Raw genomic sequence first — 13468 nt, 5'->3', positions numbered from 1 at the left:
TTTAGTGTAAAAAATTTATTTATGATATTGAGTGCAGGATTAATAGCACCATTTCAATTTTTGCACATGACACTAAGCTATGTTGTACTGTACATTCTATGGAAGATGTCCATAAAATATAAGCTGACTTGAACACTCTGAGTGATTGGGCATCAACTTGGCAAATTAGGTTTAACGTGGATAAATGTTTAACTTGGTAGTAATAATCTAGGTGCTTCAATATGTCCTAGGGGATGAAACACTGGGGTAGTCATTTGTAGAGAAGGAATTGGGTGTCCTTGTAAATCATAGACTGAATAACAGCATACAATGTCAATCAGCTGCTTCTAAGGCCACTAGGATATTGGCATGGACTCGCGAGGCAGGGATGTAATACTGCCACTTTACAAAGCGTTGGTGTGGCCTCATCTGGAATATGCAGTTCAGTTCTGGGAGCCAGTCCATAGAAAGGACACACTGCAGCTAGAAAAAGTACAGAGGAGAGCGACTAAACTGATAAAGGGCATGGAGGGTCTTAGTTATGCAGAAAGAATAAAAAAATGTACATTTATTTAGTCTTGAGAAGAGACATCTAAGTGGGGACATGATTAAAAGTGTTGGGCGCGAATATTTAAATTGCGAATATCGGCACTTCGAGAATTTGCGAATATTTATAATATAGTGATATATATTCGAAATTTCGAATATTCTAGATTATTTTTTTTCATCAGTAACCTCCCTTATTGCTTGTGGGCCAATGAGAAGGCTGAAATGTCTTTGTCTGAGCTTAGCAACACCCCTTACTATATAAGCACCTCCCCAGCAGCCATTTTCTACAGTTTTCTAAAGTTCTGAGAGAGACAGCAGTGTCATTGCTGTGCTCTGTGCTTTCCACATTACATAAGATAGATAGATAGATTTTATATATATATATATATATATATATATATATATATACAGATGGTGGGAGATACTCAGTGTAGGTTATATCCTGATATAGTGTAGCTGTTGCAGTGCAGAGTGTTAGGTACTGTGATAGGTTCTGCTGTCCATACATACATGCAGACCTGCTAAAATGTGAAGTTTCACATATTGCACCAAAATATTTGCATTATTAGTGATGATTAGCGCAATCGCAAATATATTGGAGCACTCTAACTGCATATAAAGCTATTCTATGTTCTGCCTTGCCAACCATTTTCTCCAGCATCAGGAAACTTCTAGCAGCTTGGAAAATGTATCAAAAGTTACCCACGCCTGTATTTTACGCGCATTACGCGAATATTACTTGCCTATTTTTCATAATCAAGAAAATAATCTCAAATTCACAAATATATGCCGAATATTTGCTTAAATATTTCGGAATTTTTTGCAAATTCAAATATAGCCCCTGCCGCTCATCACCTATAGAAATATATTAATGGGCCATACAAAAATACTGAGAAAAACTGTTTTATGTAAAATGCCCTTAAAAGACAAGGGGGCACTGCCTCCGACTGGAGAAGAAAAAGTTCAGTTTCCAGAAGGGTAAACATTTCTTTACTGTAAGAACTGTAAATCTGTGGAATAGTCTTCCTCAGGACGTGGTCACAGCAGGAATAGTGAATGGTTTTTAAAAAGGGTTTGGTTGAATTCTTAAAAGTAAACAACATTAATGCTTATGAAAATGTGTAGAAATCTGAGTCTCATTTCATTCTGGGATTCGCGTCCCCACCTACCGTATCCCTTGGTTGAACTTGATGGACTTATGTCTTTTTTCAACCGTATTAACTATGTAACAACATTTTGTCTATAATGACATCATTATGTCATGCTGGCTGGTGCCATCATGATGCTTTGTCCATAGTAAACAGAATTCAAAAGGTATACTTTTTACATTGAGTATTTTTCAATTTAAGACTAATTCAGGGGACTTTTACTGACAATGCTTTTTTAAACCCCTTACTGATCACCCATAGGCCTTTTTATGGCAGTCGCTAAGGTGTGTTAGTTAAGGATCTCCCTTCTTTAAAATTGCCTAGTCTAAGTATTGCCCTGGTTTAGTAGTCTCTTTGTCAACAAAGGGGGTCATTTATCATGCTGAAATATGCTTATATATCCAGCATCAAAAATTATAACCCATAAAATATTATATACTTTATTTGTACGTTCTTAAAAGCAATTACCCTAAATAAATCTAGTGTGACGGTCGAATATAGATACACAATATTGATGGTACACATCTAGGTATAGGGAAGGGGATCCTTTCCCTAAAGTTACCCTGCAGTTAGACTCAGCCCAGAGACGACCCCTAATGGAGTGGTCTCTCTGTCCTCGTACCTGGGCTACAGCACCCTAGATGGCCCTAGTTGCTCCCTGTACCCTTATTCACTCTAATTGTCCCTAGGCGGGTCTATATACACCAAGATGATTCCTCAGGGGGTCAATCCTGTGGGTGATTCACAGTTAAACATATAGAAACACAAAGTTTCAGATGATAAAGAAAACAGATACATAGGAATATAGATATAAAGATAAGAACATATGGATGTTGAAAAGGATTGTCAAGATATAGCCTGGGCGGTCAAACCGGTGATTACACACCACCAATCACAGTCTGAGCATTTGGGGGAGGCGGTGCTGGCCGTGGTGCTGATGGGTGCTGTCCATGGTGCTGATTGGTGCTGGAGAGAGGCAGGAGATTCAAACTCCTGGCGCTTCTCTCTCCCCTCCTCTTCCTGCTGCTGCACCTGCACCTGCACCGTCCAGCACCAGCTCCTGTGATCCCCCCGTCGGCACCCATCACCCTCCTGCACCCATCACCCTCCAGGTAGGTGAGGGTCAGTGAGGGAGAGGCACCATTAGGCAGGGATGGTTGGGGACCACAGCACTTAGCGTTGTACCGCTGATTAGCAAGTTTTTTTTTCTAACTCTTTTTTTAACTTTTTAGTACGTGAACACCCATGCCCCCACACACACGCACATACAATAAAGTTTTACACGCACGCACATACATATGCACACATACATATCCATTCCATCCGGATGTTCTCGGTGGAGGAGGCATACGCCCAGCTTGTCTCCGACTCCGAGAGCCCCAGTGAGGATGACCCCATGTTCCTCTTGTCGTCCGCATCCTCCTCATCATCATCTGATGACAAGGCGGAGCCAGGGGCCCCACATGCTGGGGATCCTGTGGCGCACCCTAGTACGAGCCGCCCTGGGGCTCGTACTGGTTTCCCGGCCCACCGGAGCCCCCTACCAGTGAACTTAGCTGGTGATCCCCAGTGGATTTTGAGCCCGAGATTCTGGATTTTGTTGGCAATCCAGGTTCCCACAGTGGGCTTCACTGAAATGGACTTTTTAAGATTTTTTTTCAGTGACCCATTTGTGAATCTGATTGTGGAGCAGACGTACCTGTACGCCCAACAGTTCGTTGCTCAGCACCCGGGCACCTTTTTGGCTAGACCCGGTGGCTTGACACCGGTCAGTGCAGTCGAGATGAGGACATTTTGGGGCCTTGTGCTGCACATGGGTCTAGTGCAAAAACCCAGTGTCAGGCAATACTGGAGTGGGGACGTCCTCTACCAGACCCCACTCTACAGTATGGCCATGACATGCCCCCGGTTTGAGGCCATCCAGAAATGTCTGCATTATTCAGATAATGCAGCATGTCCCCCCCGAGGTGATCCTGCCTATGACCGTCTGTATAAGATACGGCCGGTCATCGATCACTTCGGGGCCAAATTTGCACAGGCCTACATACCTGGAAGGGAGGTCGCGGTTGATAAGTCTCTCGTTGCGTTCAAGGGGAGACTCAGTTTCCGCCAATACATTCCCACTAAGCGGGCGAGGTATGGCGTTAAAATGTACAAAATTTGTGAGAGTACCTCAGGGTACACTTACAAATTTCGTGTGTACCTCTTGAAGCTCATCAAGAGAATGCCAAGAGTGTGCAAAGAAGTAATCAAAGCAAAAGGTGGCTACTTTGAAGAACCTAGAATATGACATATTTTCAGTTGTTTCACACTTTTTTGTTATGTATATAATTCCACATGTGTTAATAGTCAATAGTTTTGATGCCTTCAGTGTGAATCTACAATTTTCATAGTCATGAAAATAAAGAAAACCCTTTGAATGAGAAGGTGTGTCCAAACTTTTGGTCTGTACTGTATATCAGCCCCTCCTGCTGTATAACCTACTGTGTGAAGGCATTTTATGGTGACAGGACATTAAATTATAAAGTTATGGCTATATTACATTCCATTTTATTATTGACTTCAATGTATGTGTGCACTTATGGGAGTCTATCACCAGTTTTGACCAATTTAAACAGTGTTGTCAGCACTTGATAGGGACTAAGGAAAGCAGTACAGGAGCTATGCTATGTTATGTAATAAAACTTTATATTCACATTGCTTTGATAACGAAAACTCCACAAAAGATAAGATTGTACTGCTCAGAAAATGCAAGCTACCCAGACAACCCCTGTAAAGAAGTAGGCTGGCTGTGAGAAGCACTGGTACCAGTTAAAATTCTCAATAACTTCTTATCATTGTCCAGTATTTTTACTGTTTGGAACAAAGGCATGAGCCACATCAATGATACTGCGGGCTTAGAGAGCCAACATCGCTCATGTGAAGATACCTATACAATTGGGTGTGTTGGTGTTTGGCCATCTTAAAAGGGCCAAAATTAATTTTTTTCTGTTCTGAGCCACTGTACTGAAAATTGTTTGCTAAGAATTTTTGTTTAAGCAGAATATGCTGGATGCATCTTAGGCATGGCAACCATATTTTGGATTTGATTTGTGAGCTTCTAGACATTACATTTACTTTCTGTCTACAATTGTAGGATGGCAGTTACAATGTGATTGATTAAAATTAACAATTTTAGAGTATGTTCACATGACAGATTGTGAAGACGCTCTGAATAATTAGTGTGGAATCTGCACTGATTTTATGCGCGGTTTCAGTGCAGTTTTGGCACTTTTTTCAGATTCCTTTTGTTCCAGGTGCCTATTCATTTCAGTAGGAGAATCAGCAAGGATTATGCTCTAAGATATCATTGTTTGTTCTCATACAGATTTACAGGTTTACACAGCATCACCTGCTGCCCAGAAACAATTTCCTTATGAAAAACGAATTCACCAGATGAAGATCGTTTTGCTCATTTATTTGGTAAGGCTACTTTCACACTAGCGTTTTCCGGTATTGAGATCCGGCAGAAAAATGCTTCCGTTTTGTCTCCCTTCATTGTCAATGGAGACAAAACTGAACTGAACAGAAAAGAATGTGCCAAAATACATTCCGTTCCGTTTGGATGCGTTACCATCCTGTCATGGTGTAAGAGTCAGCCCATAGAAACACCAATTTACATTGCGCTGTATTGCTAGAGATAGGTTCCACACAGATGGTCATGTCTACCTTCAGCCATAAGAGGCCCACAAGAGGATCCAGACTACACCTGCCTCCACGTACCATACCAAGACAAGCAACTGCCCACAGAACTGTGAGTGTGCACCGATGCTAATCTGTGATAGGTCATATAACATGATACTTTAGTCAGAGCGTTGCAGCAACGTGCCCTGAGTAGCAGGGTTCAGACAGGAAAATATCAGAGGAGAATAGCCTGTACTTTTATGTGTTTTCTGGTGGGAGCGTATTTGGTTAATGCAAAGTTCAGTTATCCTTCCTGTAAATTAATGTAAACTTGTTAACACTGTTCCTGTCATTTGTCGATTGCACCCCTGGTGTATCGGTACAATACTGTTAATCCAATTTTCCTGCTGATATATTCTGTTATTTAATAAAGCCGGTATCTGATTCAGCCTCCTCGTCTGCTGTACTGTATTTGAACCCTGCCCTGCGGTCTCTTCCTCCCCTGACTGCTACAGAAGATGATGGCGGTTGAAGGCACTGTGCATGATGCTAATGTGAATACCTCAGGCAATGGTGGAACCCCTGCAAAGGCTCTACCTATGGGCATGCTGTTTAACTTGCTGCTCAAATTTAATGGCCAGAACATGTCACTGTTGGACTGAGTGACAAGGTTACAGAGCGCTGCTAGGATTTACAATGTCAGCTCAGAATTACAAGTGGAAATCGCTCTGGCCGCCCTAGAGGGTGAGGCCTGAAGAAATGTGTTCCTACAACCAGAAGCCACACACAATACTTTGAAAGAGATGTGCGATTTCTGGAAGAAATATAAGGGGAAACAGCTAGTGCAGGGCACCTCTGGGCAAAGTTCTCGATGAACAAAAAGAAGAGGATGAAACTCCAGACTTCCGCAAGTTCGCACCTCCAGCAGTCGCGGTACAGACAAGTGGGGAGGCCTGTACTCTACCCAAGACATTATGGAGAACTAATGAAGAATGGGGCAGAATACAAGATGAAGATGTTGGACTGTGACAGATGAAAGGCTGGGTAACCCAACGAAGTAAACCCAACAGAGAAGAAAGGACTGATCTTGACGCCGAGATGAAGTCCATTCTACATCAATGGGACAGAATGGAAGTTCACGGAGCTATTTGTACCGCAAGTGGCAGCAGTCTGCTGATCTAGAGGCGAGGTGGCAGGTAGTAATTCCCAGAAGCGCGACACTTGAGATAGTCAAAGAGGCTCATTAATTTGGAGCTCACTTCGGGCCAGTCAAGACCTACCAGTGGCTGCAGCGTTATGTATATTGTCCGCGACTGGAGACCACTGTTGAGGAAGTTTGCCGACAGTGTCAAGTGTGCGAACTCACTAAAAGCACATAAAAGAGGGCATTCCTACAGGCCATACAGACCAAATAACCGCTGGAAGTATTAATGATAGACTATCTCCATGTCGGACAATCAGCCAGAGGCCTCCAGTACTGCCTGGTCATGATTGACCACTTCTCCAAGTTTGCAGTGGTCACCCGAACTCGGGACCAGACGGCTAAGTCCGCAGCTTGGGTTGTCTGTCAAGACTTCATCCAGGTCTACGGGTGTCAGAAGCAGATTCACTCAGATGAAGGGAAAGTGATGGAGGAGCTACGCCGACTGTATGGCATTAAAAAATCCAGGACAACCCCTTATCATCCCCAAGGGAATGGGGCCTGCGAGCGTTTTAACCGGACATTGCTTCAAATGCTGAGGATGCTAGAGGAAGATAAGAAGACACACTGGCCTGACTACCTGCCTGAATTAATCTGGGCCTGCAATAATTGGGTCCACACCACCACCGGTTATACCCCATACATGTTACTGTTTGGAAGAGCTGGTAGGGAAATCGATGAATTGAACCTAGAACAACCAGAGGACCTAATAGAACGATCGACCACCTCATGGGTAAAAGAACACCGTCAGTGGCTCCAGACTATCCGCCGATTAGCAGGTCAGCGGTTGCAAGAGAACACATACTGACCGTCCTCCAATCCAGGAGGTTCAGTTGCAGCCTGGGGACCGGGTACTGGTGAGAGAGAAACGTCCCAGAGGCAAGTTGAGCGAGCGTTGGGAAGTACAGCCATATCAAGTGATCAAGAGAGTGTACCCCAATGGTCCGGTCTACGAAGTACGGGTTGAAAATGAGGAGCTTCCCTCAAGGACTCTACATAGGAATAGGCTACAGCCATGCCGTTATGAAGATCCCACATCTGCTCAGAGGACACCTCCTTCTGTCCCGTCCTCAGAACTTATTATCCCTGATGAAAATTATAGTGAAGACTGGTGGACCGTTCCTAACACTGAAGAATGTTCCCAGGCCGCAGGTGAAGAAGCTCCTGCCACAGAACCAGTCCCGGCTTGCAGTGAGGAGGAACCCTCGACCACATCCAAATCTCCTATTGTAGTGGAAGACTCCGGTTGGCAGCTTCCAGGCGGGAGAGTCAGGTCTTATCAGATAGTCAAGACCTTCGGAGATATAGTAGGCTTTCTGCAGGGGTTCCACCAAACAGGTATGCTGCCGATCAGTTCATTTGATCCACCTGTATGTATTATGGACAATTTTGTACTGCTGTTTAGAAGTTATATTAACCATTTCTTTGTCATGGACTATATAGCAAGGCCAAGGATGACCACCTTTAAGTGGGGAGGCATGTAAGAATCAGACTCTACAAACACCAATTTACATTGCGCTGTATTGCTAGAATGGTTCCAAACAGACTGTGATGCCTTCCTCCAGCCACAAGAGGCGTCTGTCTTGTTGAATAAGAAAGAAATGAAGTTGTTTTTTCCAAAGGATGTAGGAGGCATTTCAAGTTCCCGGGCTGAGTCTGGTGTGTGTCTTCTTTGCTGGAGTGCGCTTTTCTGGCTGATGTGAACAGAGACTGTAAAGTGATTCTTCCAGGCTGCTGTGGGACAGAACAACATAGATTGTAAAGTGATTCTGTCAGGCTGCTGTGGGACAGAACAACAGAGACTGTAAAGTGTCTCCAAGAGGAGTGATATCGTTCAATTCAGAGACCAGTGATAGGACAGGTACTCCTGTCAGAGCCGAACTATGTGGATGCATGTACCTGCAATCTGGACAGAGAGAGGAAAAGACCTCGCTGGGACAAGCAGGCGACCGGATCAGACTATACCTGCCTCCACGTACCAGACCAAGACAAGCAGCTGCCCACAGAACTATGTGTATGCACCGGTGCTAATCTGTGATAGGCCATAGAACAAGATACTTTAGTCAGAGCTTTGTAGCAACATGCCCCGAGTAGCAGGGTTTAGACAGGAAAATATCAGAGGAGAGTAGCCCAGTAATCTTATGTGTTTGCTGGTGGGAGTGTATTTGGTATATGCAAAGTTCAGTTATCCTTCCTGTAAATTTATATAAACTTGTTAACACTGTTCCTGTCATTTGTCGATTGCACCCCTGGTGCATCGGCACAATACTGTTAATCCAATTATCCAGCCGTTATATTCTGTTATATAATAAAGCCGGTATCTGCTTCAGCCTCCTCGTCTGCTGTACTATATTTGAACCCTGCCCTGCGGTTTCTTCCTCCCCTGACCGGTACAATGGGACAAAATAGAAAAGGGATCTGTCCCCCATTGACATTCAACGAGGTTCATGCCGGATCCATCATTGCTATTTTAAAGATAATACAACCGGATCTGTTCATAACAAATGTGGCCGATTGTATTATCAGAAACAGAAACATTTTTGCCGATGCTGGATCAGGTAAAACGCAAGTGGGAAAGTAGCCTAAGCTGTGGCACATTTATATGGGCCAATTACCTGGAATGAGCATTTGTACAAAAATGTGGGTCCTGTAAACCTGCCATTACAGTTTTTACTCATTTTGGCATAGCCTGTGGCAGTGATGGCTAACCTCCGGCACTCCAGCTGTGGTGAAACTACAACTCCCAGCATGCTCCATTTATTTCTGTGGAGTTCTGAGAACAGCCAAGCAAGTGTGCATCTTGAAAGTTGTGGTTTTTACCACAGTGCAGGAGGTTAGCCATCACAGGTCTATGGTCTACTATTTTAATCTTAGTATTAGCTCACGCTATGTTCTATGGTTGTTTGACTTTACAGTATTGTGCAGCAATGCTGTGTTTAGCTATAGCTTCAGTTTTCAAGTCATTGCTCTTTTCACCATACCTGTACACATCATATTTGATTCCTGGCACCCTGCTGCTCTCCAGGAATACCTCTGGTGGGATGTAGCTTAGGGTTCCTTTGATTGCTGATCTTTCTATATATTCCTTCCGAGTTGAGTTTTCCTTCCACTTAGAAAGGCCAAAATCAGAAATCTGGAAGACAGAAAAATCATCAGCATGTTACATGACAACTATTAAGTAGTTACCTTATGTACCTTGGTAGAATTATAACTTGAAATTTCCTCTAAATAAAACTTTTGGGGAAACAGTGAGAAATGACATTTTTAAAGATTTGTTCAATACTAGAAATGGAAGAATTGATTTGGAAGATGCAGTAAGTGTACAGATGTAGCCACAATTATTTAGTTTAAACTGTTAGCAACAAAAGCATATTACAATAATACAACAAATCAAGTTAAGGCTACTTTTACATTAGCGTTTTCAATTCCGCCATTGAGATCTGTCATAGGATCTCAATAGCAGAAGAAAACACTTTAGTTTTGTCTCCATTCATTGCCATTGGGGACAGAACTGAACTGAACAAAACAGAATGCACCAAAATGCATTCTGCTCCGTTTGGTGGCGCTCCCATAGCGGACAGAATAACGCTGCAAGCAGCGTTTTTCTGTCCGCGATGTGGTGCTGAGCAGAATGGATCCGACCCCATTGACTTACATTGTGTGTCAGGACGTATCCGTTTTCTCTGACACAATAGAAAACGGATCCCCCATTGACTTTCAATGTTGTTCATGATGGATCCGACATGGCTATAGGAGACTTAATAAAACCGGATCAGTTTATGACAGATGCATGGTTGTATTATGGTAATGGAAGCATTTTTGCAGATCCGTGATGGATCCACAAAAAAACGCTAATGTGAAAATAGCCTAAAGTGGCTATGTCAGTAAGTTATTCAAATATTGGAGAGTCACATTTTGGAAGGAAAGACATTTTTATAGAATATTTAAACGGTAACAAAATTTACCAAAAATTTGGAAAAATTTACAATTTTCTGAGTTTGAATTTCTCTAATTTTAAGACAGATAGTATTACCTCATAAAATTGCTATTCATGTTGGTCAGAGCGCTTGTGTGCTCTGGTAGAACACTTCCCGATGCTAGGGTGCTCTACAGAACATCCGAGCACAATGGAAGTCAATGGGAGAACCCAAGCATTAAACCAGGCACCCCCTGCTCTGAAGAGGGGAGGGTGTTGGGACTCTAGTTCAGCTTAGGAGTCCATGCTCTGACTTCATATATAGCTATGTCCATATATGGAATCAGTGCTTGGGGACACCCAGTGTATTTAAATATAATTTAGCCTTCTACATTACAGACAAGAATCTTAACCACTACACTATACAGGGAGTGCAGAATTATTAGGCAAATGAGTATTTTGACCACATCATCCTCTTTATGCATGTTGTCTTACTCAAAGCTGTATAGGCTCGAAAGCCTACTACCAATTAAGCATATTAGGTGATGTGCATCTCTGTAATGAGAAGGGGTGTGGTCTAATCACATCAACACCCTATATCAGGTGTGCATAATTATTAGGCAACTTCTTTTCCTTTGGCAAAATGGGTCAAAAGAAGGACTTGACAGGCTCAGAAAAGTCAAAAATAGTGAGATATCTTGCAGAGGGATGCAGCACTCTTAAAATTGCAAAGCTTCTGAAGCGTGATCATCGAACAATCAAGCGTTTCATTCAAAATAGTCAACAGGGTCGCAAGAAGCACGTGGAAAAGCCAAGGCGCAAAATAACTGCCCATGAACTGAGAAAAGTCAAGCGTGCAGCTGCCAAGATGCCACTTGCGACCAGTTTGGCCATATTTCAGAGCTGCAACATCACTAGAGTGCCCAAAAGCACAAGGTGTGCAATACTCAGAGACATGGCCAAGGTAAGAAAGGCTGAAAGACGACCACCACTGAATAAGACACACAAGCTGAAACGGGCCAAGAAATATCTCAAGACTGATTTTTCTAAGGTTTTATGGACTGATGAAATGAGAGTGAGTCTTGATGGGCCAGATGGATGGGCCCGTGGCTGGATTGGTAAAGGGCAGAGAGCTCCAGTCCGACTCAGACGCCAGCAAGGTGGAGGTGGAGTACTGGTTTGGGCTGGTATCAAAGATGAGCTTGTGGGGCCTTTTCGGGTTGAGGATGGAGTCAAGCTCAACTCCCAGTCCTACTGCCAGTTTCTGGAAGACACCTTCTTCAAGCAGTGGTACAGGAAGAAGTCTGCATCCTTCAAGAAAAACATGATTTTCATGCAGGACAATGCTCCATCACACGCGTCCAAGTACTCCACAGCGTGGCTGGCAAGAAAGGGTATAAAAGAAGAAAATCTAATGACATGGCCTCCTTGTTCACCTGATCTGAACCCCATTGAGAACCTGTGGTCCATCATCAAATGTGAGATTTACAAGGAGGGAAAACAGTACACCTCTCTGAACAGTGTCTGGGAGGCTGTGGTTGCTGCTGCACGCAATGTTGATGGTGAACAGATCAAAACACTGACAGAATCCATGGATGGCAGGCTTTTGAGTGTCCTTGCAAAGAAAGGTGGCTATATTGGTCACTGATTTGTTTTTGTTTTGTTTTTGAAATGGGTATATATTTGTTTTTTGTTAAGTTGCCTAATAATTATGCACAGTAATAGTCACCTGCACACACAGATATCCCCCTAAAATAGCTAAAACTAAAAACAAACTAAAAACTACTTCCAAAAATATTCAGCTTTGATATTAATGAGTTTTTTGGGTTCATTGAGAACATGGTTGTTGTTCAATAATAAAATTAATCCTCAAAAATACAACTTGCCTAATAATTCTGCACTCCCTGTAGAGCTGCATGGCCAGTTACTTAAAAAACAAAACAAAACAAAAAATCATGAGACTTCTGCTGTATAGGAATACTTGCCGTATAAGTATTCCTATACAGCAGAAGTCTCATATTTATATATATATTTTTAAAGAAAGTTGTGAGTTTGAATTTAATCTGAAATAGAGGCTAAATTATACATATATATGTTTTTAGCCATAATATATTTACATATATTATTATATATTTATAGCATATAATATATTATATTTAAATATATTATGGCTAAAACATCAGTAGTAGTTTCCCACACATTATGCATTCATATATATATATCAGAAGTATGATTTTATATATATATATATATATATATATATGCGCATATAGTCAGGTCCATAAATATTGGGACATGGACACAATTCTAAATTTTTTGGCTCTATACACCACCACAATTGATTTGAAATGAAACAAACAAGATGTGCTTTAACTGCAGACTGTCAGCTTTAATTTGAGGGTATTTACATCCAAATCAGGTGAACGGTGTAGGAATTACAACAGTTTGCATATGTGCCTCCCACTTGTTAAATGACCAAAAGTAATGGGACAGAATAATAATCATAAATCAAACTTTAACTTTGTAATACTTGGTTGCAAATCCTTTGCAGTAAATTACAGCCTGAAGTCTGGAACGCATAGAAATCACCAAACGCTGGGTTTCATCTCTGGTGATGCTCTGCCAGGCCTCTATTGCAACTGTCTTCAGTTCCTGCTTGTTCTTGGGGCATTTTCCCTTCAGTTTTGTCTTCAGCAAGTGAAATACATGCTCAATCAGATTCAGGTCAGGTGATTGACTTGGCCATTGCATAACATTCCACTTCTTTCCCTTAAAAAACTCTTTGGTTGCTTTTGCAGTATGCTTTGGGTCGTTGTCCATCTGCACTGTGAAGCACTGTCCAATGAGTTCTGAAGCATTTGGCTGAATATGAGCAAATAATATTGCCCGAAACACTTCAGAATTCATCCTGCTGCTTTTGTCAGCAGTCACATCATCAATAAATACAAGAGAACCAGTTCCATTGGCAGCCATACATGCCCACGCCATGACACTACCACCACTATGCTTCAC

The 13468-nt window shown here is 42.3% G+C and overlaps 1 protein-coding gene across 1 annotated transcript in view; it reads right to left on the bottom strand.

The window, feature by feature from the left end:
* Positions 1-13468, bottom strand: part of ANKK1 (ankyrin repeat and kinase domain containing 1) — a 166074-nt gene that overhangs the window by 34782 nt on the left and 117824 nt on the right. The window contains exon 3 of the mRNA XM_044282277.1: positions 9522-9673. Within this exon, the coding sequence (XP_044138212.1) occupies positions 9522-9673 (152 nt within the window). The remainder of the gene's footprint in view (positions 1-9521; positions 9674-13468) is intronic.

The sequence above is a fragment of the Bufo gargarizans genome, chromosome 2 (genome assembly GCF_014858855.1).
Source record: "Bufo gargarizans isolate SCDJY-AF-19 chromosome 2, ASM1485885v1, whole genome shotgun sequence".
In the NCBI taxonomy this organism is placed as follows: Eukaryota; Metazoa; Chordata; class Amphibia; order Anura; family Bufonidae; genus Bufo; species Bufo gargarizans.
Note: the sequence above shows the minus strand (reverse complement) of the source record. Positions and strands in the feature narration are given on the sequence as shown.